Raw genomic sequence first — 26,745 nt, 5'->3', positions numbered from 1 at the left:
TTCCGATGAAGATACAAACTCATCTACATCTAGGATGGCTGGAGGGCAAGTACATTTTCAGATAATTTTCATATTTGGGTGAACTATTCCATTAAAGAATACCCTTAAAACATGCTACGAAATAATATAGCAACCACAGCAGCTGATTGCTGCACCACAATAAAAAGATTTACCATATTAATCATACAGTAGGCTTAGTTTCTTCCAATACACCTAATTAACTACAGATAATGTTGCTTCAAAAACTCTATGGTACAAGTAAATAAACAAAAAGATCCAAAGAGGACCAATGACTTCACAATACAAACAGGTGTAGACTAGTTATCATAGTTTGGAAGCATTTCTATTTGGCATGATAACTATCAAACAGAGACATCAATATTAAACATATAAAAGACACGTTTCAGTTTAGGTCACAGTCAAACAACAAAACCGCTTTTCACCGAGATGACAAACGGTTGCACATAGCGTTCACACTCACCTGTAGCAGGTGTTTCCGGCACCCATTTCAGCTGGCCGATCTGACGCACCTGAAACGCCGTTTTCACCTCGTGACAGCTGTGAGCGTGCGCTGCGGACAGCGTCGCGAGCTCCACCGCGAGCACCGTAATAATCCAGCTGACATTCACGCGTGGCATGACGGCATTTCAGAGGAGAAATCAGTGCAGTGGAATTGCTTAATGATCAGAGACAGGCTGCACTATGTGTAAAAAGAAATGAGAAGAAAGTCGTCTGTGTTGGACTTTCACATGCTGCACCGGCTGTAGTAAGTCTTTCTTTCCTTCCCAAACCGAGAAGGTAAAGCGCCGCTGCGTCCCGTTCACTGAGAGTGTCACTGAATTCATTCAGCTTGTGGAATCATTCAGAAATCTCTCTCTCTCTCTCTCTCTCTCTCTCTCTCTCTCTCTCTCTCTCTCTCTCTCTCTCTCTCTCTCTCTCTCTCTCTCTCTCTCTCTCTCTCTCTCTCTCTCTCAGTCAGAGTCAAAGCTTTACTGACATGACTGTAAGTATTTACAATATTTACTAAGCATATAAAACTACAAGTAATAAATACTAATTAGTTTACAAATATTTTAAATGCAAAATAATATAAAAAGTTTAGAAATAAAACTTTTTAAAGAATTTTACATTTTTTTTTTTTTTAGTTTTGCAGCTTATTTTATTGGCATGATTGTATATTACTGTACATTACATGTATATACACTGCAGCGTTTGACTGCAATTTGCACAGCAAGCCACAGATCTGCCTTAATTATTCAGATGGCATCCGTGAAGTATTTACAGTCTGAGTGATCCGGGACAGTCAGGTAATGCTGAAATCATGACAAAACACATCCTGCCCCGTGTGAGGATCGAACTCACGACCTTCAGATTATGAGACTGACGCGCTACCTACTGCGCTAACGAGGCTGTTGCGGAAGAAAAGGCAAGCTCTTGTAACAACGCGTCTGATTGGCTGATAAATGATTCTAATTATTTGTTGGTGATTGTGATTGGTTATGAAAGTTTTTAAAAGCAGTTAGAATGAAGTCTTTTTCGTTCTTAGTTGTAATCTCTACCGCGGTCGATTTTATTTTGAACCACACACTGTACTGATTAATGCTAATATTTCTGTCAAATCTAATCGTTATTTAAAAATCAAATCGCCCATGTTAAAGATATTATTTTATTTTATTTGTCTTTTATTTGAAAAATAGAGTTGATGTGTGATTACGACGCTGTAATCTGTTCACAGATAGTATTTCATGAGGAGTTGTCTCCCTCTGGTGGACTGTTAGTTTGCTCACTCTAACTCTCAACCGGATCGTTGATTCAGCAATTAATAAAGTTTCAAGTTATGTTGAATCAGTGCATAACAATAAATCCTGAATAATAAAGCATACTTCATGTGTTTGCTAACAATGAAATATTCATGCAAACTCTTATATACTCTTTTCCTCATATTCCACGCAGCATTGTACATAATGTTTTGAGCTGTATTTATTTTGTGTATCTTGCTTACTTTGTACTAGGCTATATTATTTATATGTTGTGTTGTACTTTATTTTATATGTTGTATATTCTTTATGTTGTAATGGTGGAGTTATGAAGAATCAGTTCAGTAAGATAAAATAGGCTGTCTACAGTCTGGTCCAATAAACTGCAGTATCAACATTAACTTCTCCTTACTGCTATTACGTTATGTGATCAACTATATTATGTTATTTCTTAAAAATGAATCTTTCCATCATGTTCCCGTCCCACATTAGACAACAAAGATTAAAAGTCATAAATCACAGCTCTACCCTCGCTTTATATGAAATTATTCGTTCGTTTACCTGTCTACAGAAACATTGGGTAAAAATTAGGATAAAGCTGAGTTTATGGAGGAGAAAAAAAAATATGCTTATAAACGTGATGTTACAGCATCGACCAGTAGGGGCTCTCCAAGACCATGCTAACTAGCCAGACCTTTATTATTATGATTATTATTGAAAATAATAATAATCATAATAAGAATTGGAAAACATTGGTCTTCAAGATTTCCACAAAAGCCCTCTCTGGGTTGACATATACAGTATTATATACAGTGATAAATACAAATGTATACAAAAATATACTCACAGTTTATAAGTACATTAGTAAATATAATTATTCTTAGGCATATATTCTAATATAATTATAATATTATATGGAAATTATATTGGATGTAAATTTATAAATGTTTTTATTATAGTGATAGAATATACGTCCATGCGATGTAAAATATACTTTGTAAATTTAAAACTGAAATCACACATACAGAAATCCTTTTTTTTTTTTTTTCTTTTTCTTTTTTTTACAATTTATAATACATTCTAAAAAGCCCATATTTATTATTTTTTTAATTACATAAATTAAAATACATGTTATTGAGCGATATAGAGTGACAACCGATATCTACAGTATGCATTTTATATAAGTAGTCTGCTATACCGTTATACAGCTTTCACTGATTTACATCAGGATATCTGATGTAAATCAATGCTGCTGATATTAATATGGTTTTTGGCAGGTGCGCCAAATTGCATATTTTTGCTCCGTTTGTACTGATTTTTATTTTTATATTTTTTTTCCTCGAGTACGAGCTCTATAGGCCATAAAAGCCATAAAAATAGTACATAAATTAATTGCTATAGATTCATTGCTATATAAAATACATATATTTTATACACACAAATAAATAATGTTATATTTTTATTCTGTCTTATTGTGAACATGAAATATCATATCAGAAATATTTTGGGTGGACTTTTATTTTAAAATGTAGTCAGTCGTTAGTTCAACTCAGCTCACACGAAAGCGTTTAAAAAACTCCCGTCCCGCACGCACGCCGACTCTAACAACGCTGAGCGCGTCAAAGCGACAGTGTTTGGGTTCTTCTCCTGAAATCCCATTCGTGGAGTATAACAGCAAATCTGTCGTCCTTCACATATTCGATCAATGGCATTCATCATGATGAAAAAGAAGAGGTTTAAGTTTAAAGTAGACCTGGAGCTGGAGGAGCTGTCATCTGTCCCATACGTGAATGGAGTTCTGTTCTGCAAGGTTCGACTGACGGAGGGAGGCTTTTCAGATGAGTCCTCAAGGTGAGACAAACGCAATTCATCCTGTATGTTGTATTATTTTATTTTATTATTTTATTAAAGTAATGCGTGCGTGCGTGCGTGCGTGAGCTTTTAAATTAATGCTCAAATGTCAATATGAAATAATGTTAAATAATAAAATTTATTTCTGTAACTGAATATATTGTATGTTATGAGTGATTAGGACCATCAAGCCTTTTTAATCTTGAAATAAGTGATTTATTACCATCAGCTTGCCTGATTAGTTTTGAATGAATTAGAGATGATAAGAGGCTTTTAATGTTCACGTGTTGTCATTTTCCCTTTGATTCAATAAACCTCGAGACGTTTTACGAAACAGTGCAGATCGTTTTATTATAAGGAGGAACGTGTATTTTGCCAAGGGTGCGAATGAATGAGAAAGGCTGTGCTCTGCAGTGAACTCAACAGGTCGGCAAAAGTGGGCAGTGTCTGATAAGAAAATACTTTCCTTCCTCTAACCGTCAAGGCTGGACTTGCTGTGACAACAGTGCATTTTACAAAACGGTTACATTCCGTATCTGTATAGATGCCAGAAGTTCCTCCTCATGAACGTCACAGATGAAGGTTTACTTGGCTTTAGTGTTACTGTACTTTCAGGATGAACGAGGGAAGAGTCTTCTGAATGAGTGCGGTACAGCACAGACACGTACAAAAGCAGAAGGAAAAAAAACTTCTGCAGGAACCATTATTCCGAAATATTCATTACAGAATGCACAGTCTTTCGCAACCAGATCAAACATGACGTAACAGACGCTTTAACAAACTATAACTAATCATCTCATTGTAGACCTTACTGTAATGTGTCTTCTCAGTCAAATCTCCCTTGACAAATGCCTTGTCTACATCACTTTCCCTAATAACACAGCAGTAATAATAGAGCTCGTAGAGATTTTCTTGTGTATTGGGGCAAAGACAGTAAACACTGTATTTTTCACCAATACCTTTTATATTTGCGAAATTCATGTCTTTTTATTTAAACTTTTGATGGTATTAATTGTGCATGTATTATATACAGCTGTTTATATAGTGAATCTCACAAAGAAATGTCTAGCTCACAATTTACTCCAAATTGAAAAGATCTATCTATCTGTCTATCTATCTATCTATCTATCTATCTATCTATCTATCTATCTATCTATCTATCTATCTATCTATCTATCTGTCAGTCTGCCTGTCATTCTGTCATTATATCTGTCTGTCTGTTTGTATTGTCTATCTACACTATCTTTCTTGTGGTTTCTTCTGCAGAGAGCCAGTTCTGGTGAATTGTGTTAAATGGAAGAAAAGATTCTCCTTTTTATGCAAGATGAGTGCTAATGCAGGTACAGGGGTGTTGGATCCATGTGTTTTTCGGGTATCCGTAAGAAAGGTATGATGTAGCATTCTAATTCCTAAATTCTGCTCTAAGCTGAAACATTTGAGTGTGTTTCTGTGCGAAAGTTGTTGGATTGGGTGAGATTTTTGACTATTTATTTATTAATTTATTTGTTTATGGGAGCTCAAAGGTGGGAAGACATTTGCAAAGGTAAGCTCAGTTTATCCGTAGATTATGAAGATTTATTTTATTTCTATCAGATCACTGGCACTGATACGGTGTGTGTGTGTGTGTGTCACAGCTTGGCTTTGCTGATTTAAACTTGGCTGAGTTTGCTGGTTCAGGAAGCACCACACGGCGTTGTTTATTGGAGGGGTACAACACCAAAAACACTCGTCAGGACAACTCTATACTGAAGGTACACATACACACACACACACACAGACATACATATAGCAGAACAACTTTATAATGAAGATGCTCAGTTGTCCCCTTTGTCTTGAGACTGCATTCGCTCTGTATTTTATTCTTTATTTATATCATAAACACACTGTTGCTAGGGGGTGGGTGAGGGGGCGTGTCCTCTTCAGATCTGTGTGTGGTGTTGTGTAACTTCTTGTTCCTCTTCATGTGGGTTATGTGTGGCATGCTCTGGCCTGTTTTGAGCTGTGTTTTCCAATCCACAACCCCCACCTACGCCTAGAGCTGTTCACAGCACCCCCAGAATTCCACAGCCCTGTATTCTTCCACTTCCACCTGGAGCTGTTCAGAGAGCACCCAAAATTTCACAGACCTGCACATTTATATCTATAGATAGCCTCACACTTGACCAGACTGTTTTAACTTGCATCACTGCAGTCCATTAACAGTTGGACTCATATGTGTTGTCGTATTTGTAAATTTATTTTAGAAACAGGCCATGTGACGCATTACAGTTATTTTACAGCATATAAGGGATGTTTTTTGCAATATTCACACTCTTCTATTTGATTCTGTAATGCTGATTCTGTTTGCTGATAATTTGGCCTTTAAAAAATAACACCCAACAATGGTTCTCACAAGTAAATTGATTATTATTATTTTTAAAGTATGATGCGATTTCAAGTTTTCCTTTCTCTTTGGAGTGTTAAAAGCTGTTCGTGCATAGATAAGATCCCCAAAGACTAAAGTCTCATATCCAAAGAGATATTCTTTATAAAAGTTAAGACTCGTCCACGCCCCCCAAAACGCCTCATTTAAACACGCCCCCACGTCTACGTCACTGTGTGGGAAGATTTGCATAACACTGCCCAAATGTTTACGCAAAGCGACAAGGGGTGCTGGATCCATGTGTTTTTCGGGTATCCGTAAGAAAGGTATGATGTAGCATTCTAATTGCTAAATTCTGCTCTAAGTAGAAACATTTGAGTGTGTTTCTGTGCCAAAGTTTATATTAGTATTAATAAGATATAATAAGATATAATTAATAAGATATACACTCTGCTTTATCACATACTGTATATGTATGTAACCACCTCTCTCTCTTTCTCTAGTTAATAATCAGTATGCAGCTAATGTCGGGTGACCCCTGCTTTAAAACGTAAGTTGTCCCTTAATTTATTTTGAAGTGTTTAAATTTCATATTCAAATCAAAATCTGCATCCTTCTGAAAATACCAGCATATGTTTTTGATGTTTTGGTCTCCAGCATGACTCAACCTGGTTTATTTAAGTTTAACAAGGCCAGCACTAAACCAGCCTTAAATTCATACAGGTCTACACTGGTCTTTTCAACAGGATTGTCGCTTATGTCACACAGAGTAACCCAGCAGCTCAGAATGACCTTGAAACTTTGGGCGACAATAGCAGACACAACTGTCGTGATGCCTTTGTATTTGTTTGCGTGTCTGTGTGGCTTTGCCAGAGTGCTTGTGCCAGTGTTTTTCTGAAACCAATGTCTAGGACCGCATGAACACAGGAAGTCTGGTTCAACCACTTCCTAGTGATGTTTAGTTAAACAGAGGTGACAGTCAGACACAGAGGTGTCTACAGCTTGAAACTTCTAAATAAGGTGGCAGGTTTACACAACCATTCTAAAGTAAGCCCTAAGAATGGTTTCTGAAAGATGAGTATTAGTAGTAGCATAATAATGAAAAATGTTACATTATTCAACACTGGTAATAGGAATGTTGTTGGTAATAGAAAATTACGTTTACAGCATCTATGATCAATAATTAACATTAAAACATTTATTTACAGGGATTTTTTTTTCAATGCTTTATCACTTTATGTTGGTCTGATTTTATTCAGATACACTAGTGCTTGAAGCTGTTTATAGTTAGTGCAATTCAGATTGGCGTAATTGTGTGGATGTGTTTGCGTGTATGTTGAAATAGTTGACAATTACCCTGACATTTAGAGGGGTAATATTCATCATATCACACAGCACCCAGAAACACTGAGGTGTGCTTCCTGTTATATAAACGAGTTGGCACACAATCTCCCATTAAACCAACACATACAGTGTGAAATGAGTGAAAAATAAACCCCCAAGAAGAGGTGGGTGTGGGTGTGGGGTGTTTGGGTGGGTGTGTATTTACACCCACTTCTGTCGTCACAGACGTGTGAATCATGCTCTAGTGAGAGTTGTATCATTCCTTCACTGTGGATGGTTGTCAAAAATAGTCATAAGTATTCATAAATCAAAGTGTTTGGTGGTGTGTCCTGGTGAGTGTGTGTTTGAGGCCTACAGAAGTGTTATCGGGTGTTTGTGTGTGTGGGAGTGCTCATACTGCGCCTCAAGTGCTTTTAGCTCTAGCTAGTGCGTCATAGTTTTATGTCACTGTCAGTTTTAGAGGCACTAAAACAAATGAAATGCCAGATTAGTACTTTATGGATTAATATCCCTCTGAAATCTGTCTTTTATAGATTTTTCTTTCTCTAGAAATATTTTTATATAGTTTACGTGACCTGGCTGGGTTCAGCTTATTAAAAGAACAATTCACTCAAAAAATACAATTCTGTTATCATTTACTCAACCTTATTTTTCAGACCTGTATGACTGATTTTTTTTTTTCTGTTAAACATTGAATTAGACATTATTAATGTATCCATTCTTTTTATTTATTTATTTTTTTCTAAATATTAAGGCTCTCGAGTAAAGAATTAGGAGCCTAAATTTGTTTAAATAAATTTGTGTAAATATAGTTTGTAAAAATGTTTAAGTAAAGGATATTACTGTATATTGTATATTATGTGATCTTGTGTATGCAACAATGTCTTTTTTTATGATTTGTTATGTTTTTGTATGTTTATATGTTTTTAATGGAGATATTTTTGACTCTTCCAGGCCTCCATCCACTGCAATGACCATTGGTTTTCCCGGAGAAACAGAGACATCTCTACATGAGGACAGAAGAGGAGAGACGCAGAATGCAACTCATGTCTATACAGGTACCTCCACAATCCTCACACTAAATCACTGCCTATATACAAGTCAAGTTTGGAATAATATGTTTTTTTTTTTTTGTTTTTTTTTTTAAGGAAGTTTCTTGTGCCCACGAGGGATGGATTTATTTGTTTGATAAATAAATTGAGTGATGTATTTTTTTTTGTGAAATATTATTCCATTTAAAAATAATTGTTTTTTTATTTGAATATTATAAAATGTAATTGATTTTATTTATTTTTGTAATGTATTTATTTTTAAAACTGTAATAATTATTCCAAACTTTTGACTATGGTAGTGTACGTAATTTTCTTAAAGAACTGGTAAAGTCTAGTTCGCATTTTAACAATTATAAAATTCACAATGACAATCCACTGATTTTTTTTATCTTCTAGAAAACCCAGGAAAAAGTGGCTTCAGTCATGGTTCTGTTCCAGATGAACTGGGAAAGTGTGGCCACTCAAGAACCGCCAGCTACGCCAGCCAGCAGTCCAAGTTTTCCGGTCTGTCCATTCACATCAAATGTTTTCCTTTTCTTTTATCCTTTTATACCATGGCTTTTTTGCATGATATAATATCATAATATTGATCAGTCTGGACATTCTTGTAGGCTACAGCACAGGTCACTCGCGCTCCTCCAGCCTGACGGAGTTCTCTCATAGGAGGAACTTGTCTGTGGGCAGTGCCTCCACTGGGATTGGCAGCCTACCAGAGCCCAGTGAGGACAGAGAGTCTCGCACACTGGCTTGCACACCTTTACCCCAGCACTTAGCCACACCGTCCCACAGTGGGATCACAGCCAACAGGTAAACGTGTGCATTAGCTCTTCCTGCAAAATGTGTTTTTAGAAAAATCTTTGAGTGAAGTTATTGACAAACTACATGTTTGTATTTCAGGCATCCTGTAAAACAGGACTCGGTTGAGTCTCAGCTAAAGCGAGTGGATGCTACCAGAGTGGATGCTGATGATATCATTGAGACAATCCTCCAGGGTCAAGACTTCAGCCACAGCATACTAGACTCTAGTAATGAAGGTACTTTTAGAAAGCACCTTGATACATGTAGAATTTACGTTCCAGATGTTTTAAAAATCCTGCTAAAAAGTAGGGATGGGCGATATATCGCATGTGATTGTCATGCGCATTTTGTCAATAAAGCCGGTTCCCTGATTACCGCTAAATCGCCATCACCTGCTTTAAAATGGAGCGGCATTTAATATACAGAGCCATAGTTCACTGACAAGCTACGCAATATTGCATTCATTATCGAAGGTGATTCATCTGCAATAATGAACGCGATATTGCGCTATATCATGTAAAAATGGATTTTACCCACTGATCTATAATATAGATCAGTGATTTTACCCCCTCACTTAACATAACAGAGTTTGATGCATCATGAAGACATACACTATTGTTCAAAGGTTTTGGGTTTGTAAAGATTTTTGAATATTTTTGAAAGAGGTTCCTTATACTCACCATGGCTGCATTTATTGGATCAAATATACAGTAAAAACAGTGAAATATTATTACAATTTAAAATAGCAGGTTTTTTATTTTTATTTGAATATATTTTAAAATGTATTTTTTCCTGTGTTGCAATGCTGGATTTTCAGCATCATTACTCCAGTCATCCTTCAGAAATCATTTTAATATGCTGACTTCCTGCTCAAGAAACATTTCTTTTATTATCAATGATGAAAACCGTTGTGCTGCTTAATATTTTTGTGGAAACTGTGATAAACGTTTTTAGGATTCTTTGATTAATAGAAAGTTCAAACAATAATCTTTTTTACCATTTTAATGTTTTGAATAGCTTCATTTTACTGTATACAGTAGCAAAACAGCCTGTTTATTTCCAAGGGTTAAAGAGAGGATGAAAAATAGAAAACTAAGTGGAATTTAGGGAAAAAAATAAAATGCTATAATTTTAAAATATGTTTTAAAAAATCTACCAGGACTGCATTGTGACATGGCAAGGAAAGGTGCACACACACACACACACACACACACACACACACACACACACACACTCCTATTATGCCATCTGCTTCTACAAGTATATTTTGAATAGCATCCTCCCTGAAAACATGTTTAAATTTAAACATCATTTCCATCCCTATAACACCAGACTGTGGGCAACAGCCCACATGTGCACACACATGGAAACATTTTGTGTATGACCAGCTCGCACAGACCTTCCATTGTCCCATTGTAGTGCCCAATGCATTCACTAGACACGAACGCTGGATAAGGAAATTCAGAGTTGTGTTTTACTGCAGATGCACAGTTGCACTTTAATATGCACCACATTGTGGCTTTGTAAGATGAATGTTTACTATGGTTACTACTACCGTCTCAAACAAACAGATGGTTGAATTTCCCCTCTTCTCTCTCTTTCTGATTCATGGATTGACTTCAGAGAGAGCAACCTTAAACTTGCAGTTAGCACAACATCTTTTCCTTTGGAACCAGAGCTCTATATACATGATAGTTCAAATGTTTGGGATTTTTATAAGAGAATTCTCTTATGTGGATCAAGGCTGCATTTATTTGAGCAAAAATAAAGTAAAAACAGTAATACTGTGAAATATTATTACAATTTAAAATAACAGGTTTCTATATACTAACCCCGACTTTTGAAGGGTAGTGGGTTTCTGTGAGTGTCTGTGTGTACACTTGTTGTCAAAATTTTACATACACTTCACAGTATCTGCAAAATGTCAATTATTTTACCAAAATAAGAGGGATCATACAAAATGCATGTTATTGTAAATTTAGTACTGACCTAAGATATTTCACATAAAAGACATTTACATACAGTCCACTAATAGTTGGACTAAAAGTTTACATATGCTTGATTCTTTACACTGTGTTGTTACCTCGATGATGGTTTGTTTCGATTTGGTTTTTTGTGATAGTTGTTCATGAGTCCCTTGTTTGTCCTGAACAGTTAAACTGCCTGCTGTTCTTCAGAAAAATTCTTCAGGTCCCACAAATTATTATACTATTTGAGCCCTTTCCAGCAATGACTGTATGATTTTGAGATCCATCTTTTCACACTGAGGACAACTGAGGGACTCGTACGCAAATATTACAAAAGGTTCAAACACTCACTGATGCTCCAGAAGGAAAAACGATGCATTAAGAGCCAGGGGTGTAAACTTTTGAACAGAATGAAGATGTGTACATTTTTCTTATTTTGCATAAATATCATATTTTTAAAATTTAGTACTGCACTTCAGAAGCTACAGAAGTTACTTGAATCTTTTTCCCAGATCTTCAAATTCAAAAAGTTTTCATCTTCAGGCACTTAATGCATCGTGTTTCCTTCAGGAAGTTATATATATGAAATCATGGCCCCTAAATGTGAATGTAAGTATTAGGGATTTTTTTTGCTGTTGTTGCAGAAGAGGGTCTGCGACTGTTTGTTGGGCCGGGAGGCAGCACTGCACTGGGCTCTCAGCACACCAGGTGAGATACATTATGTAAATTTCCCTGCCGCAAGGTCACCACTGCAACTGGCATTCTCCGCTTATGCCGTCCTTGTGTGATACATGGGCATTGTGCTTAGCATTATGAGAAGCAGATTATCATGTTACATGAGCTCTGACAATATCATAAAATTGAAGACTGTGGTAATGTAATTCTATAATGTAATGTAATGAAATGTAATGCATTCTGTTTCTCTCTTTCCATCATTCAGGGTTGGTGCAGGAGCTTTTGAACAGGTGGTTATAAAACGCTAGACTGAATGTCCGTGGTGGAAAGTGATGTAATATCCTGTGTAAAACGAGAGGATTGCAGTTGTCTTCTGTCACAAGCAGCAGTTCTATGCTGGGCTCCTGACACATTCATGGGCTCTAGGAATTTGTGGAATCACTGCACCCCCTAGTGATAGAGCTCTAAAGACAGACAGAAGCTTTGCTTTAGCTCAAAGTAACAGGAAATACTTGGATTGGTATTGTTTTACCAAAAATAGATGGTTATAGTTCTCACAGACATTTAAAAACAAATGCTTGGAACCACTGGTGGAACTGAAAAGGCGTGTTACAGATTAAGGACTATTTTTAATATAGAATTCAGCTTTTTCAAATCCACTGACATGGACTGATGCACTTTGGATTGTCTGATGTTTACTTGGTTGGATGCTGCTATTTTGTGGGTGGAAAAAATCAAGTACCAATCATACTAATTTAACATATACCACTGATTTCAAGTGGACAACGTGAAATCATATTTTGTCATTTTGTGAGGCCATAAATGTAGTGTAAATGTTACAAATGTGTTGATTTAAAAGAAAACTGTATAAATATACAGTAAACAGGTGACAGATAGTCTGTACCGTAGGTGGCTGTTGCTTCAACACCCGGACGAAGTGACCCTCAAACTAGTGAGTTTTCTAAGATCCCAGTTTGTGCACCTTTTTGTCAGCATAAACAAGACTCAACCACAAGTTGCACTGGAATGGACACTGCAAATAGCAGACTGTTTGATAAAATGGCATAATCCAAATTCTATTTACAGGCATTATTTTTCAATTAAGGAAAAATGCAGAAGACCTGAGCCAATCAGGATCCATTTTTTTTTTTTTTTTTTTTTTTGGAAGGGGTTTGTAAATGATTGTATACAATTTATTACTTCAAAAATTTGTTTGAACGAACATGCCAATTTTAAAGGCTAATAAAAGGGCTGTTTATCAGATTTCATATTGTGTATTTTAAAAAACTAATATTTTTAAGAATATCTAAGAATACTTATACATTATGTATAGGAAAAAACATTAATTCATGTGTTCAGGCTTTCTAATAGTGACAGCTGTCAAACTACAGAAAAACTAAAGGAGTAAAACAAAGAAATAAAGATTTATGATATATCTGATGTTTCAAAACATAAAGTACATGAAGTATATACCTGAATACTTTAAGACAAAATGCAATATATGCACTTCACAGTAATATGTTACATTTTAATAATACATTAGAGATTTTGTTTTAAAAAATAAAACTTACATAATTAAAATATATCATTCTGTAGTTCTGATTTGTTGCCATACTGGGTAGTTGTCTTTGCACATCTGAAATAAATGTTGTTATAATTGAGCTGGTTATGCACAATTTACATTTATATGATTTTGTTATATTACGTTAGAATACATATCCTGTAATCGCAATAAACATCTTACAAACATGCAGCCTTAGCCTTAACATAAATTTAGAGCATTATTGCAGCAACACCACACCAAGAGCACATGTCCAGCAATATCTGCAGTCGGGTACAAGACATCCAACCACGCTGGAGGACCGTGTTGCCAAGTACTTTGTAAAGCATCTTCCTAGGTTATAGAGTTGAACTTTTCGCCACCCTAAAGAGGAGACGAACCCCATTGTTTTTATTTTCACATTGAAATTCATAGATTTTTTTTTATTATTAATGCTTTTAAAAACAATGATTATAGATAATTTGTAAATGCAGTTTTTATAGGATTTCCCAAATTTTCCTCTTTCTGGAAAAATAAGCATTTTACTCTGACAACTTGGCAACCCCCAGCCTTGCGTCCCTTTCCGCCGCCCCTCTTCCGTTCCGCGCGCCATCTTGTCGCCACAACCAGCGTAGCTGAACGCTTAGCGTGCGTCTTCTAACATCACGGAGAATTGGTCAAAACGATCCAAAATCCAATTCGAATGAATTAAGAGACGTCGGTCCGCCAATCGCGTACCTCGTCGAAGGCGTTGCCGTAATATTTGTTAAGGTCAACGGTTTTTTTTCTTTCGTTTTGTAATTTAATGGCGTTGTGAAGGAACTGCCATGGCGGTTAGTCAGCAGCAACAACAGCAGCAGGCCGTGAGCAAACCGGCCGGCGGGAAACACGGCAACGTTTTGCCGTTATGGGGCAACGAGAAGACTATGAACCTCAACCCGATGATCCTAACAAACGTCCTGTCTTCGCCCTACTTCAAGGTCCAGCTGTACGAGCTTAAAACGTACCACGAGGTGGTGGACGAGATATACTTCAAGGTGGCGAAATGAACCCGGGCCGATGAGCGTGAAGCCCGCGGTTTTCTTTTTTGTATTACATTGGAATTGAGTATTGCTCATTGTTTGTTATTGCTTTTATTAAGCTTAAATAGTTGTTAAATCAATGTTATTTTCTTTTAATCTAGTATTATGTGAGCTGCGGTAACGTTAGGCCGTGTCAGGCCGTGGAGGCTAATTGTGCTAACTAACTTGGTTCAAAATATAACTATAAGAATGGTTAGTTAACTCAGAAATGAAACCCTTGTCATCATTAACTCACCGAAATGTTATTCCAAACCAGAATTATTGACTTTTAGTAGGATACATAAGGTGTACTGTATAGACAGAATGACAGCTTCAGTCACCATTTACTTTAATTGTACGGAAAAACATTGAACGAAAGTGAATAGTGACTGAGTCCCTAAGATCTAAAAAGCGAGAAAATGACAGAACATCGATATAGCAACCGCCCCGTTCACACCAAAATACCTATAACAGTAACTTTATTAGAGTTTACACCAACGGACGGTTAATTTTTATTATTATTATTATTATAAAAGAATGATGCAGGTATGTGGTCTGTCGCTTGAAATGCTCGAGAATATTCTGATTGGTCAGTGTTTTATCGTTATTAGCTAGAGAAATAATCATTCTAACGGTAACGTTACCGTTCCTCTGTGTCGTTACAGCTGTGGTGTAGGCTTCCCTGTTCTCATAGAATTAGAACTAAGAGTCTTTGGTGTGAACGGTTTTTTTTTTATTGTGACTACCAAAACTAGTAATTTTGTATTAGCCAGCACTGTTGCAAAACAAACTAAATTAGAAAGACTATAAAATCTTTTTCCATTATAATGATTTTTCCGCTATTATTACTTTAAAGTATTCACTACACGTACTAGAATATTAGGCTAACAGTTTTGGAATCCAGGTTAGAATAAATGGAAACTTGGGATTTATAGTTTTATTTCTCCTATATTGCTTGGTGTCAGACTGTGACCTGTTTCCTACTCAGGTCAACCATATGGAGCCATGGGAAAAAGGCAGCAGGAAGACTGCGGGGCAGACAGGAATGTGCGGAGGGGTAAGTAGAAGTACGTGCCTTGAGACCTACTCGATTTCATCCTCCCGTAATCTTTGTCACTTTGATTTGTACAAGGGAGAGATTCACTAAAGCAGAACATAAGTTTAGCTTCAAGTTTCGTGATTTTTGTCTTGCAGGTTCGAGGAGTCGGGACAGGTGGGATTGTGTCCACTGCGTATTGCTTGCTGTATAAGCTATTTACACTGAAACTGACCCGCAAACAAGTGATGGGTCTCATCACTCACACAGATTCACCCTATATCAGGTCACTGGGCTTCATGTACATCAGGTATGAGGTAGAACACTTAACATGAACTTCATGTTTTGTTTTTTAACACTGCCATGGAGGTTCATGTGGGTGAACTACTTGGAATAATCGAATTCTAGCATTGATTTTAGCAAAGGAATATGAATATGTAGAGCAGAAGTACCCAAACTGCTGTATATAAGATTGTAATTTCATAAGTACTTGGGTCAAGCCACATTTTGTTTTGATGGTGCGTATTTTCTGGTCTTGATGAATACACATTTATAATGTCGAATCTGTGTATTGTAGGTATACACAGCCTCCTCCTGACTTGGTTGACTGGTATGATGAGTTCCTTGACGACGAGGAGGTATGTCACCACGGGTAATGACTTCATCTCTCTTATTTCTAATGTACCAAGTTTTGACCAGAAAGCTTCAGGCCAAATGCTGATTGTGATGCACACAGTTGTCCTTCAACCTTTGACCTCATTTAACTTAATGTTCCTTTTATTTGTATTTGTGGTGGCAAGTTTAAGACATCAGATGACTGGTTTCTTACTCTCACTGGGTATGCCATGTCTGTTCTGAGATCAGCACAAACTCTTAGCAAATGGTCCTTTGAGCTAGATATGAAGTTCCATGGTGATTCCTCTTTGGTTAAATGTAAATTGCATGCAATATTCTTTTAGCCCAGATAGGTGTGTATATGACAGAATGCCTCCGTGATTCATAGACATTTATATTTGATCGTAATTATCAGACATCCATTACTGGTTGTTGGCTTATCTCTTGTGCTCCTGCACGCCCACTCTCAATAAATAGTTGGTAATATATTATCCATTTTAAAAATAGCCCAGAAAAGGAGATCTAATTTGCATCGAGCAGACATTACTGCCAGGCCTGGTGGTGGTGGTTATGTGTGTCTCTGGCTGACTGCCCTGTTCTCTCTCCCAGATTGCCCCTGTGATGCGGGTGGATTGGATATAGGGTGTGCTCCACACTCTTGACTGGCGTTCGTGCGTGCAGTTAGACAAGCTCACCCACCCACTCCACCCCTTCACACGCACCGGTACAGCATATATATGTCAGCTGACCAACCTCATCTGCATCGCACCTATGTTGAGGAATGCATAGTAAGAGACATTGTGGAAGCAAATTATTTTGATGCTCAGACATGCAGATCTGTTGAAAATTAATATAATAAACTGTATTTTCTATAAAAAAGAGAAGCAAAAAGATGTAACTAGTCTGTTTTTTCGTAACGATCCCACTTATATTAAAGGTGTACTAAAGGTCCATTATGAAATCGCACCTTTTTTATTTGCTAGTGATAAAGGTATTTATACAATGGTATTGCTTTTGTATCCATGCTGATTATTTGTTATTATAAAGTCTAATATGACGGTCAGTGAAACAAACAGCAAAATTACTTTGTGCACCTGTCAATACTGAATATTAAGTCAGGTGAGAGCAGAGGTGAAGGCTCAGTGTTTGGTCATCACAAATGAAGCATTTTTTTTCAGGACAGTGTACAGTCTAATTATTTGGGTTAACATGTATACCAGAGGTCGTGCGATATCTTTTACTGTCACTGAGTGTGTTTGTGATTGGAGTGTTAATGGTTTTGCTCATTTGTCTCTGTGATCAGGAAGTTGACGTGAAGGCTGGAGGAGGGTGCGTAATGACGATTGGAGAGATGCTCCGCTCCTTCCTGACCAAGCTGGAATGGTTCTCAACGTTATTTCCACGAATACCTGTTCCTGTGCAGAAAGCCATCGACCAGCACATGAAGAACCGACCACGTAAACCCCCGCAAAAAGAGGAGCAGGATGAAGAGGAGGCAGCCGATTCAGGAAGGCATGGAGATAGGCGCCGTTCCAGGTACATTTGTTGTGTGTGTGTGGGTGGGATGAGATTATTTGGCTAATCAGATCAGCAGTGATCAGTCTTTGTGGCGTTGTTTGAACTGTAGTAAGTTAGTTTTGTTCAGCTGTTTTAAAGAATCACCAACAATTTTGAATGGGCTTAATATTCAAGACGAGCCATAACTTCTCTGTAAATAAAACAAAGATTACTGGATTGTTTTACAAGAAAATAACATTTCAGTTTTTCTACTTTGTTTAATTAAAAGTGGTACTTGCCATTTCTTTGTAAGTGTTTGTATATAATGGATACATATAATGGGCATTGTTGGATTTAAGCCCAACTAATTTCTTGTGTTGTTTGTTAATGCTGGTGCATGTCAGACAGCTGCAGTGTATTGTAACCATATTGCTAGAGTTCTGTTTTTTGGTGTGGCGACTGTTAATGCTTGGCATTTGATGTAAGTTTTTCCTTGGTTTGTATTTGGATGGCTCATGAACGTGCTCCCAGCAGCATGTAGAATGTAGACATATTTTCCACCAAGACAGATATGACTAAAGTCTCCAATCTCATGTGAGTTTACATCATTTAAAAATTTTTCAAAAATATGATTACTTTCTGTGTGGAACTTTAGCAGTTAGCCCAAAACTTTGTTCCCCTTTAAAGAAATTTACACACAATACTCATTTCTGCCGAGTTATGTTTTTCTGTATGAGAATCTGTCTTTCATATATACTATCTTGTAATGTTGTGATCTGAATGCAGGGAATAGAATTGTTTCAGAATCACCGCACTCTTTTCTATTTTGTTCACTAGTATGTATGTGCTATGTTCAATAATTTTGTTTTTTTGTGTGTGTTTAGGACACCTAGGAAAAGTCAGAGTCCCAGGAAATCCCAAAATCGTTCCCGGAGTCGCAGCCATCACAGAGAAAAGCATGGCGCCAGCTTTGATTGTGAGCTGGAGAGAGAACGAGACCGGCAGCGAAAAGAACGGGAAGGAAAGGACAGGGATAGAGACAGGGAGAGGGACAGGGACAGGGAGAGAGACAGAGATAGACGACGCTCCAGAACACCAGACCGAACCACAGAACGTCGACGCAGTCGCAGCAGGGAACCACGCCGGAGTCACAGCACCAGTAGAGAGAAGCGGAACGAGAGGAAAGAAAGAGATAAAGAGAGGGAGGCAGAGAGTGAGAAAGAGCGTAGCCGCAGGAAAGACAGAGAGCACCATAAAGATCGAGAGAGGTCAAAAGACAAGAGGAGTAAAGGAGAGGGGGAAGAGAGGAGGCACAAGGAAGATAAGGAGGATAGAAAGCACAGGGAAGAAAAAAGGAGCAAACGCTCAAGGAGCAAAAGCAGAGACAGGAAAAACAAAACTGAACGATCTAGCAAGAAACGCTCTCGCTCGAGCAGCAGGAGCAGGCAGGAAGCAGGGGAGGAGAGGAACAGGAAACAGGAACACAGCCATAGTAAGGAACGCTCACACAAGCGCAGTCGCAGCAAAGAGCGCTCACACCGTCGAGAATCCAGCAATGGACGAGAACATGTAAAACAAGAGCATCCAAGTCCAGAACCAGGAGAAAGAACAAACAGTGTTCTAGCGGATTCTCCCTGATCCAAGTCTGTCTCTATCTCCCTCTCCTCCCCTCTTTCAAATTCCCTCTTTACCAGTTCCTCTCTTATAACTTCATATCTTTATCTGTAATCCTCTTGTGCACCACTTGTGTTAAAGTATTTGGAAAAACCTGGATTTTTTTCTGCACTGTTAATTGCCACTTGTGTAGACATCAATAAAATTATTTTTCTCTCAGTTGTCCATTACAGATGTCTAAACTGAAAATGACATTTTAAAATCCTTTTTTTAAAAATCCCCTTTCTCCCCCAATTTGTTTTCTGGATTTTCACAAATGGCTTTGTACATAGAGCTCAGAGAATGTTTTAAATTTCAACAGAGCTACCACAGAGTTGGGTTTGTGGCACAGGACGCTGAAATCTGTGCTGACATTGTGCTGTTTCATTGCTCTGTTGCATCTCATTTTCTAATAAAATTCTTGTATGGCAAAAATTGCTCAGTTGTATTTTTTGGTGTCATTAAGCCAAACTGTTGGGTTCTGCAAGTAAAAATGTCCCTCATTTTCTTCATAGTTTCTTTATAGTTTGTGTCACTCTTTCAAGACAAACCTGCCATGAGTTTTTTAGGTTAAATTAAGACATGTGCTTCTGCTGTATGATTACAACTTTATTTTTGCAGTACAGTACTATTCATAATTATAAAGAGATCTAAGAACTGTGTAGGTGAGAAAAGTAGTGGCTACCCATTCCCATGAAGTATTGTGACAATCTAGTCAGTACTACTCTCAAATTGCTTGTACAAGTATTCATATTTTGGAATAAATTGTAAAAATGTAAACAAAATGCACTTTTATAACTAAAATTTTTTATAATCGGTAGTTTTATATTTTATCAACTTGATTCTGTTGTCAGGTGTGTTGGTTCATGGGATGAGCAGTTCATTCACTCAAAAATATTATACACTCTTTAACTGCTTTTTTGCTTTCACCGTTGTGCCCTTGTCAGTTTCTTGTTAGAACATTAATTTTATAAGAAGAGCAGTTGTTTTGTATATGGTTAATTTATTTTACATGTCATAATTTATAAGACTGATCACATGGAGAAATGCTCTTTGTATTTAATATAACTACTCATATACAAAAACATAGGAATGCATATTTGTATAAGACTTTTTTAAATATTTGGATGAAAGTAAATCCTTCAGCCAGAAACAACCGATTTTGGAAGACATTTAAAAAGAAATAATGTTAATCGTTTACCCAGTCAATCTATTCCACCCTTAAATATATATATATATAAAAAAAAGTGAACCTTGAACCAGAATATTTGTAACATGCAAAAGTTAAAAATCACAGAGTTTCACAAATTTCAAGGTAAGCGTAGGAATTCTCAGAGGCAATAGTTTGAGTGCGATGCGATACAAGCATTTACTCAGGGTTGGTCAGGCCTAGAGTGGAGAGAATCAAAGGTTAATACTGGAAATCTTTTTAAGACAAATGTTTCTGTTGCTTGTAAATATATTTTTAAAATGTTGAGCTATTGTGGATAAATCTTTAAAAGCAAACATTGGGTGGCATCATGGCATCACTTATATTGATTTCTGCTGTTGGACATCAGCTCACCTTTCTCACATTGTGCCAGGTCTCACCTCCTCCTGCGACCTGCTGTCACTGTGAAAGGATGGGCAAGGTCAAAGGTGACAGGACTTTCACCAAAGCAAGATTTTGTCAACCTTATGTTTTAGTGAAAATTACTGGTGTTCTGATATTTGATTCCTGTTCTCTAAAATTACCTACTTACCTGAAACAGGCACTGAGTCTTCACTCTCCCCGGCAGTGTTGCTGGCAGTTACAACAATGTGGCCACTGCTGAAATTGGTGACGGAGCAGAGGAGCTTTGAGGTCATGCAGAGTTTCGTCCTACCAGAGGAAGTAACCCCATACACAGTGTAGTTTGTAGCAAATAGAGACCCGTTCCATCCCACTTCCGCCAATGATGCAGAGAACGTCACATTCAGAGGGGCACAAGGTACTGAGGGAAAGAAACATAAACAGATGTTTGTTTTTGCATTTTAAGCATCTTCATTTTCCATTTACGTAGAGTAAGAAGGTAGTACTGTGGTGAAGCAACACTGTGCACCTGTGGTTCCAGTGATGGCAGCAGATTTGTCGCTTGTGGCGGCAGAGCTCCTCGCGCTGATGGTTGCGCTGTAGGAGGAGCCACAAGGGAGGGGTACCTCAAAGAACTTGCGACTTGTCCAATAGGAGGCGAGGTCAAAGAGTGCCTGGCTGTTGCCTTGAATGCTGCCCGTGAGTGCCAGGAGGTATTCAGAATTAGGACAATTCACAGTAGACCAAGATGCCCTCAAGATCTGAGTTTCATTCACTACTGTACGAGGGACAACCCTAAATCCAGCTGGAGGACAGGGAGCTGAGGGAAAGACACAGACAAAAAGACTTAAAACCTGTTTTCCCAATGGGAATCCCAAAGAAGGTGTATAGAATGGTATAGAGTTGCCTACACTTTATACTCTCTGATTTTGTGTACATTTTGTGTGGTTTTGTTAGCCTTTCATGGTTGGTCTGATCACATATTTCATTCTATTCTCCTAAAAGACCTTTTTTATTTGATATCCGACTCATAGACACATTGTTGATGTAAGTACCTGCTAACCAGGTAGGTAATGAAGAAGAAGGTGCTGAAACTATTACTTGGCTCTGCTCTGCTAAAAGTAGATCCTTGAAGATCTTTATCAGTAGTGGTTTAGGTCTGCCAATTGGGTCAAGTTGCTTTCATACTAACTGACAACCATACAAGAGTGGACTTGACTGTACTCTAGACCTTCATTTTCAAACAAATTGGGGTTTGGTTCTTTTGGTAGACATACAAGTGCAGAAACCGTACCAATAAATTGAACCAAACATTGTTCTCAAACAGATTCAATTCCACTCCAAAAGCAATAGTCTGAAACGCCCTTAGCTGACATGTCAAATACTAGAAGATCAGTTCAAAGAAAGCAGATTATTGTGATGCGAGGATGATTGATGATTGTTGTACCTGCTCCCTTAGTTTGAGGTTTACTCAAGGAACTGTTGCAGAGGCCGTCCGTTGCCTGCACTGTAAAGTTGTACACAGTGCCGCACACTAAGCCCTCCAGAATACAGGACGTGTGTGTGGTTTCACAGTAGACAGTTGTGCCGGTTTCTGACTGAGCAAGTCCCGTGTAGACCACCGCCCCTGTACTCCCCGCCCATGACAAGGAGGCACTACTACTGTTCCCGCATTGTATGTTTGCAGTTAAGTTGGCTGGCTCACACGGCACTACAGAATAAACACATTACAATAAATATTTACACAATGTAAAAACTTTGGTCACGGAATGTAAAGGAAAATAATTTGTGTTCTCTTACCCGTTTGGAAGGTGATGTTAGCACTGGGCAGGCTGGTGCAGTTCTCGTTACTGGCTAAAACGGACACATAGTAGGTGTTGCTGCAACGCAGATCACTTAGCGTGCAGTTATTGTCCGAGGTATTGCACGTCTTCAAGTCTCCCTTTCTGCCGACTGCAGTAAGCAGGTACGACTGTGCCACGTATGATGGGTCCCATGACACAAACACATCCTTCGACTGACAGTCTACATTGGCCTGTACTGATGAGGGCTGACAGGGTGCTGCAGACGATCAAAGGAAGAAATGAGAACAGCCTGAATATTAATGTAATGAAAGTTAATCTAACATGGATGTATCTGTAGATCAGAGGCATCCAATCCTGCTTCTGGAGGTCTACCTTCCTGTTGAATTTAGCTTCAACTTTATATATTCAAGTTCTCCATGATTACTAGAAACTTCCAGGCAATTCAAAACTAAACTCCACAGGAAGGTTGTCTTCCATGAACAGGATTGTACAACCCTGGTCTACAGAAGGCAGTTGCAATTATTTACCTAGAAAAGTCCCTCAACACAGATGTTATGGTGTATCGAGTGGCTGTTAGCACTTTACTATTTGATTTCTAGGTGAGTGCTAGTGTTTCTGGGTGGTTGCTCAGTGGCTAGAAAACAAGTCAAAAGAGCCCCAGCCCCAGGTGTCCGTGAAATCGTGATCCTTGAATATATGACCCAGGTCCCTTCTTTAATGCAAGTTTTTTTCTCTTTATCCATCAGGTAATAATTCAAAGCCAGATCAACTAAGAAGGTAATAGCACACCTTTTGGGGTTGGGTAAATTCCCAACCCCAAGTCGGAGCAATAATAATAGTGATGGTTGCTGATGAATAGTTATTGATTACTAATGGTTTGCTTTCTAAAATAAACATCTTTTCATGTTTTATTAGATGGGTATGACATGATATTGATGGTTGTACCAGTTCTGATCTTGTAGGGTGGGCTGCGGAGGCTGCTACATTGGTTGGTCGAAGCGGCTACAATGATGATGTACTCCTTGTCGCACTGCACATTGGTAAGGTTGCATGAAGAAGTGGAACTATTGCAGGAAAGGAGGGAACGGTCTTGATCCTCTGCTGTGGCAATGTAGAGAGACTTTCCACTCCGAGCTCTCTGCCATTGTACCATGATAACAGAACTGTGGCATTCAGCCACCACCATGATGGATGACAAGGCACAAGGTGCTGGAGAGAGAGATTATACATACTATAAGACTAAGATACACATGGTCTCAAATAAGAGGACTAAAGCTATCTACTGCAGGTGTACTTACCTGTCTCCAGCTGAAAGCTGTTGCTAGGTGGGCTCAAGCAAGCAGCGTTTGAGGCAGTGACAACAAAGGTGTAGCTCCTTCCACACCCCAGGTCAGGTACATTACAGGTGGAGTTTGAGCTGCTACAGGTGGAATTTTGACCATCGTCCCTTACAGCCAGCACTGTGTAAGATTCTGCACCATTATCTACATCCCATGATACCCATGCAGAGTTAGTGACACAGTCCACAGTACCGTTGACCCCCTGTGGGATACATGGAGCTGTAAAGAGAAGACATAAGACATGAAGTGCATTAGGTAAATATGCCAATTATAATTCATTTGAGGAAGTATTTTTGTGTTAGTGTCCAACCTGAGGAGATGGAAAGGTCACTGCTTGGTTGACTCTGACAGCTGCCTCTCAGTGCCACCACACTGAGGTTGAATCTCTCTCCACAGGGCAGATGGGCAATGGAGCACTGCGTGTTTGTGCTGTTGCAGGAGGAGATCGCACCGGTGCTCTCGGACTCCAGTTCAACTCTGAACTGGCTGGCATCAACTGCTGGGTTCCAACTCACCAGCACAGACCCTAAATCACACTGCACAATGGCAGAAACGTTCTGAGGGGGACATGGAGCTGAGAAAAGAGAGAGAAGGAACCAGGATGTTATTAAAGGGTGGGGCTGTACTAACTACATCAGCAGGAAACCATTTAAGGTAAGCCAATATAGCAACGGTGGTGTACTCCTTGCCGCAATGCTACATCAAGTTAGCATGCCTGCTCATTTCACATGCAAAAAGTCAGTCAGTCATAGCCCCATGTAGAATTCTTAAACGTATAGTAGCTTGCTTAATTCTAAAGGGGGTTGAAACTCACAAAACATTTACTGGTCATATTTTACCTCAGAAATAAGATATTATATTTTACACAAAGACATTAAAGTCCATTTTCAAGACCTTTGTATTGTGGCAAACATACATGCAACAAAAAATACAATGAAATAAATAATGAAATTATGCTAATATTAGACCTTTTATATATTTGATAGCTAATTAAGTGGAACTGAAGTGTTCAGATCTCTTATTATGTAATTATCAGCTTCGAGATTGGACCACTGGTTTTGAAAATAACTAAAACATTAAATAAAGACATACTCTTCTCTTGATAAAGTAAGTAAAGTCTTCACCCACGCACCTGTCTGCACCTGAGACGTAGTGCTCTTCACTCGCCCACAGCCACGAGCCAGTGAGTAGACAGATACATTATAAATCTGACCACACTGCAGTTCCTGCAGATCACAGGAGGCAGCGGTGGTATTACAAGAGTAGGAATGACCATCATTAGACACAGCCACAGCCGTGTAAGACTCCGCCCCATTTGCTTGCACCCAGGACACAGACACAACACCACCATTGCTGATGTTGCAATGCAAAGATGTCTGAACATTGCTAGGTGCACATGGAGCTGAAAGAGAGCAAGAACAGGAGCCATTAGTGTTGATAATCATACACCTGCATGGTCGTTTTGTTTCTTTACAACAGATTAGAATATCCCACATTCGACTTAAATCAGATACAGGATAAAATCTTGGCTTCTCTGTCCTCAGGTGCACAAGAGAATCAACAGACTCACCTGACTGCAGACAGAGGTGCTTGTTGCTATTGTCACATACTCCATCCAAGGCAGTGACGGTAATGTTATAGCTCTGGCCACAGTGCATGCCAGATAATGTACAACTTTGGTTGGAGCTGGTGCAGTTGATGCGATGTCCATCAGAACCAGTAGCCTGGACTGTGTGACGCGTAACGTTATCACTGAACTCCCAACTCACAACAGCAGAGTTGGTGTCACAGCTGAGCTGGGCGCTAGCATTCTGTGGCTTACAGGACACTGAAGTGAAATTAAATATCAATTATCATAATTACCAAGATTATTAACTTTAGTACTTGAAACTTAAAAATCAGTACTAACACTAGCAACAGTGTGAATGTTTCAGTTTTTTTTTTTTTGAAACCACATTTCTAAAATGAAGAACAGTAAAACATCCTTGTTTAAGAGGGCTGTCATTTAATTGCTATGAATTTAATAAAATGTATTTTATTAAGCACTGTCTAGATGTTTGTTGTCTATATTAATAACAAAAAAAATTAAACAAAAACATATATCTATCATTGCACTAAAATACACTGTTCAAAGGTCAGATCTTTGGGTGGGGGGGGGTGCTTATTCAGCAAGGATGCATTCAATTGATCAAAAGTGACAAAGACTTTTACAATGTTCCATAAAAAAATATATTTCAAATGAATGCAGTTCTTTCAAACTTTCAGTTCATCAAATAATCATAAGAAAGAACACTGTTTACATATTAGAATGATTTCTGATGGATCATGTGGCACTGAAGACTGCAGTTTTGCCACCACAGGAATAAATTACATTTTAAAATGTCAAAATAGAAAACCATTATTTTACATTTTAATAATATTCCACAATTTACTGATGTATTTTTGATCAAGTAAACACAAGGCATAAAAGACTTCTTTCTAAAGCATAAAGTAGTATTGACCCCAAACTGCTGAACTGTTTTTATGGTGGATGTTATATTAATGTTTTTCAGGTACCTGTACGCAGCACAACTGGTTGACTCTGTGCAGTGTTGCAGGTCCCGTCAGTGGCACTGACAGCTAGACTATAGTTCATCCCACAGAGCAGATCTGAGAAGACACACGCAGTTCCAGTAGTGTTGCACACTGAAGTGTAGCCACCACTAGTCTGAGCAACAGCAGCATAGGAAATGGCCCTCACGCTTGGGTCCCAGGATACAGATACACCTCCAGTCGTACAGTTTACACTCCCCTGCACATGACTAGGTACACACGGCACTGCAAAGAAACAAGAAAGGAGA

General features: G+C 38.2%; 4 protein-coding genes and 1 non-coding gene across 7 annotated transcripts in view; 2 read left to right on the top strand and 3 right to left on the bottom strand.

The window, feature by feature from the left end:
• The window catches only part of LOC109100706 (glypican-5-like), a 99,112-nt gene extending 98,242 nt beyond the window's left edge, over positions 1-870 (bottom strand). For 2 of the 3 annotated variants that reach the window (XM_042710972.1, XM_042710983.1), the window contains exon 1: positions 482-869. In XM_042710972.1, the coding sequence (XP_042566906.1) occupies positions 482-638 (157 nt within the window). In that variant the 5' untranslated portion in view covers positions 639-869. Of the gene's footprint in view, positions 1-481 lie in introns of all 3 variants that reach the window. The other variant, XM_042710991.1, reaches the window with a different exon arrangement.
• Positions 871-1,337: 467 nt separating this feature from the next.
• trnam-cau lies at positions 1,338-1,410 on the bottom strand. Its single transcript has one exon. It is a non-coding gene; the product is annotated as a tRNA-Met (tRNA).
• A 1,903-nt stretch (positions 1,411-3,313) lies between these two features.
• LOC109105026 (protein FAM102B-like) lies at positions 3,314-13,074 on the top strand. The gene is made up of 11 exons (XM_042710959.1): positions 3,314-3,608; positions 4,875-4,995; positions 5,122-5,151; positions 5,243-5,359; positions 6,474-6,520; positions 8,269-8,372; positions 8,763-8,870; positions 8,978-9,173; positions 9,264-9,400; positions 11,776-11,839; positions 12,072-13,074. The coding sequence occupies exons 1-11, from the start codon at positions 3,463-3,465 to the stop codon at positions 12,112-12,114; spliced, it is 1,113 nt and encodes a 370-aa protein (XP_042566893.1). The 5' UTR covers positions 3,314-3,462; the 3' UTR covers positions 12,115-13,074.
• An 870-nt stretch (positions 13,075-13,944) lies between these two features.
• Positions 13,945-19,643, top strand: LOC109105017 (pre-mRNA processing factor 38B). The gene is made up of 6 exons (XM_019118368.2): positions 13,945-14,383; positions 15,396-15,464; positions 15,602-15,753; positions 16,021-16,081; positions 17,362-17,594; positions 18,440-19,643. The coding sequence occupies exons 1-6, from the start codon at positions 14,174-14,176 to the stop codon at positions 19,191-19,193; spliced, it is 1,479 nt and encodes a 492-aa protein (XP_018973913.1). The 5' UTR covers positions 13,945-14,173; the 3' UTR covers positions 19,194-19,643.
• Positions 19,644-20,029: 386 nt separating this feature from the next.
• Positions 20,030-26,745, bottom strand: part of LOC122147080 (serine-rich adhesin for platelets-like) — a 45,773-nt gene continuing 39,057 nt past the window's right edge. Inside the window, exons 44-55 of the mRNA XM_042768134.1 lie at positions 26,462-26,722; positions 25,476-25,733; positions 25,038-25,307; positions 24,216-24,479; positions 23,864-24,124; positions 23,511-23,774; positions 22,561-22,821; positions 22,208-22,471; positions 21,290-21,580; positions 20,951-21,181; positions 20,773-20,820; positions 20,030-20,597 (exon numbers count right to left, since the gene is read on the bottom strand). Of these exons, the coding sequence (XP_042624068.1) occupies positions 20,795-20,820; positions 20,951-21,181; positions 21,290-21,580; positions 22,208-22,471; positions 22,561-22,821; positions 23,511-23,774; positions 23,864-24,124; positions 24,216-24,479; positions 25,038-25,307; positions 25,476-25,733; positions 26,462-26,722 (2,651 nt within the window). The 3' untranslated portion in view covers positions 20,030-20,597; positions 20,773-20,794. The remainder of the gene's footprint in view (positions 20,598-20,772; positions 20,821-20,950; positions 21,182-21,289; positions 21,581-22,207; positions 22,472-22,560; positions 22,822-23,510; positions 23,775-23,863; positions 24,125-24,215; positions 24,480-25,037; positions 25,308-25,475; positions 25,734-26,461; positions 26,723-26,745) is intronic.

Source organism: Cyprinus carpio, chromosome A2 (genome assembly GCF_018340385.1).
Source record: "Cyprinus carpio isolate SPL01 chromosome A2, ASM1834038v1, whole genome shotgun sequence".
Classification (NCBI taxonomy): domain Eukaryota; kingdom Metazoa; phylum Chordata; class Actinopteri; order Cypriniformes; family Cyprinidae; genus Cyprinus; species Cyprinus carpio.
The sequence above is the reverse complement of the archived record's forward strand: the minus strand, read 5'-3'. Positions and strand labels throughout refer to the sequence as shown.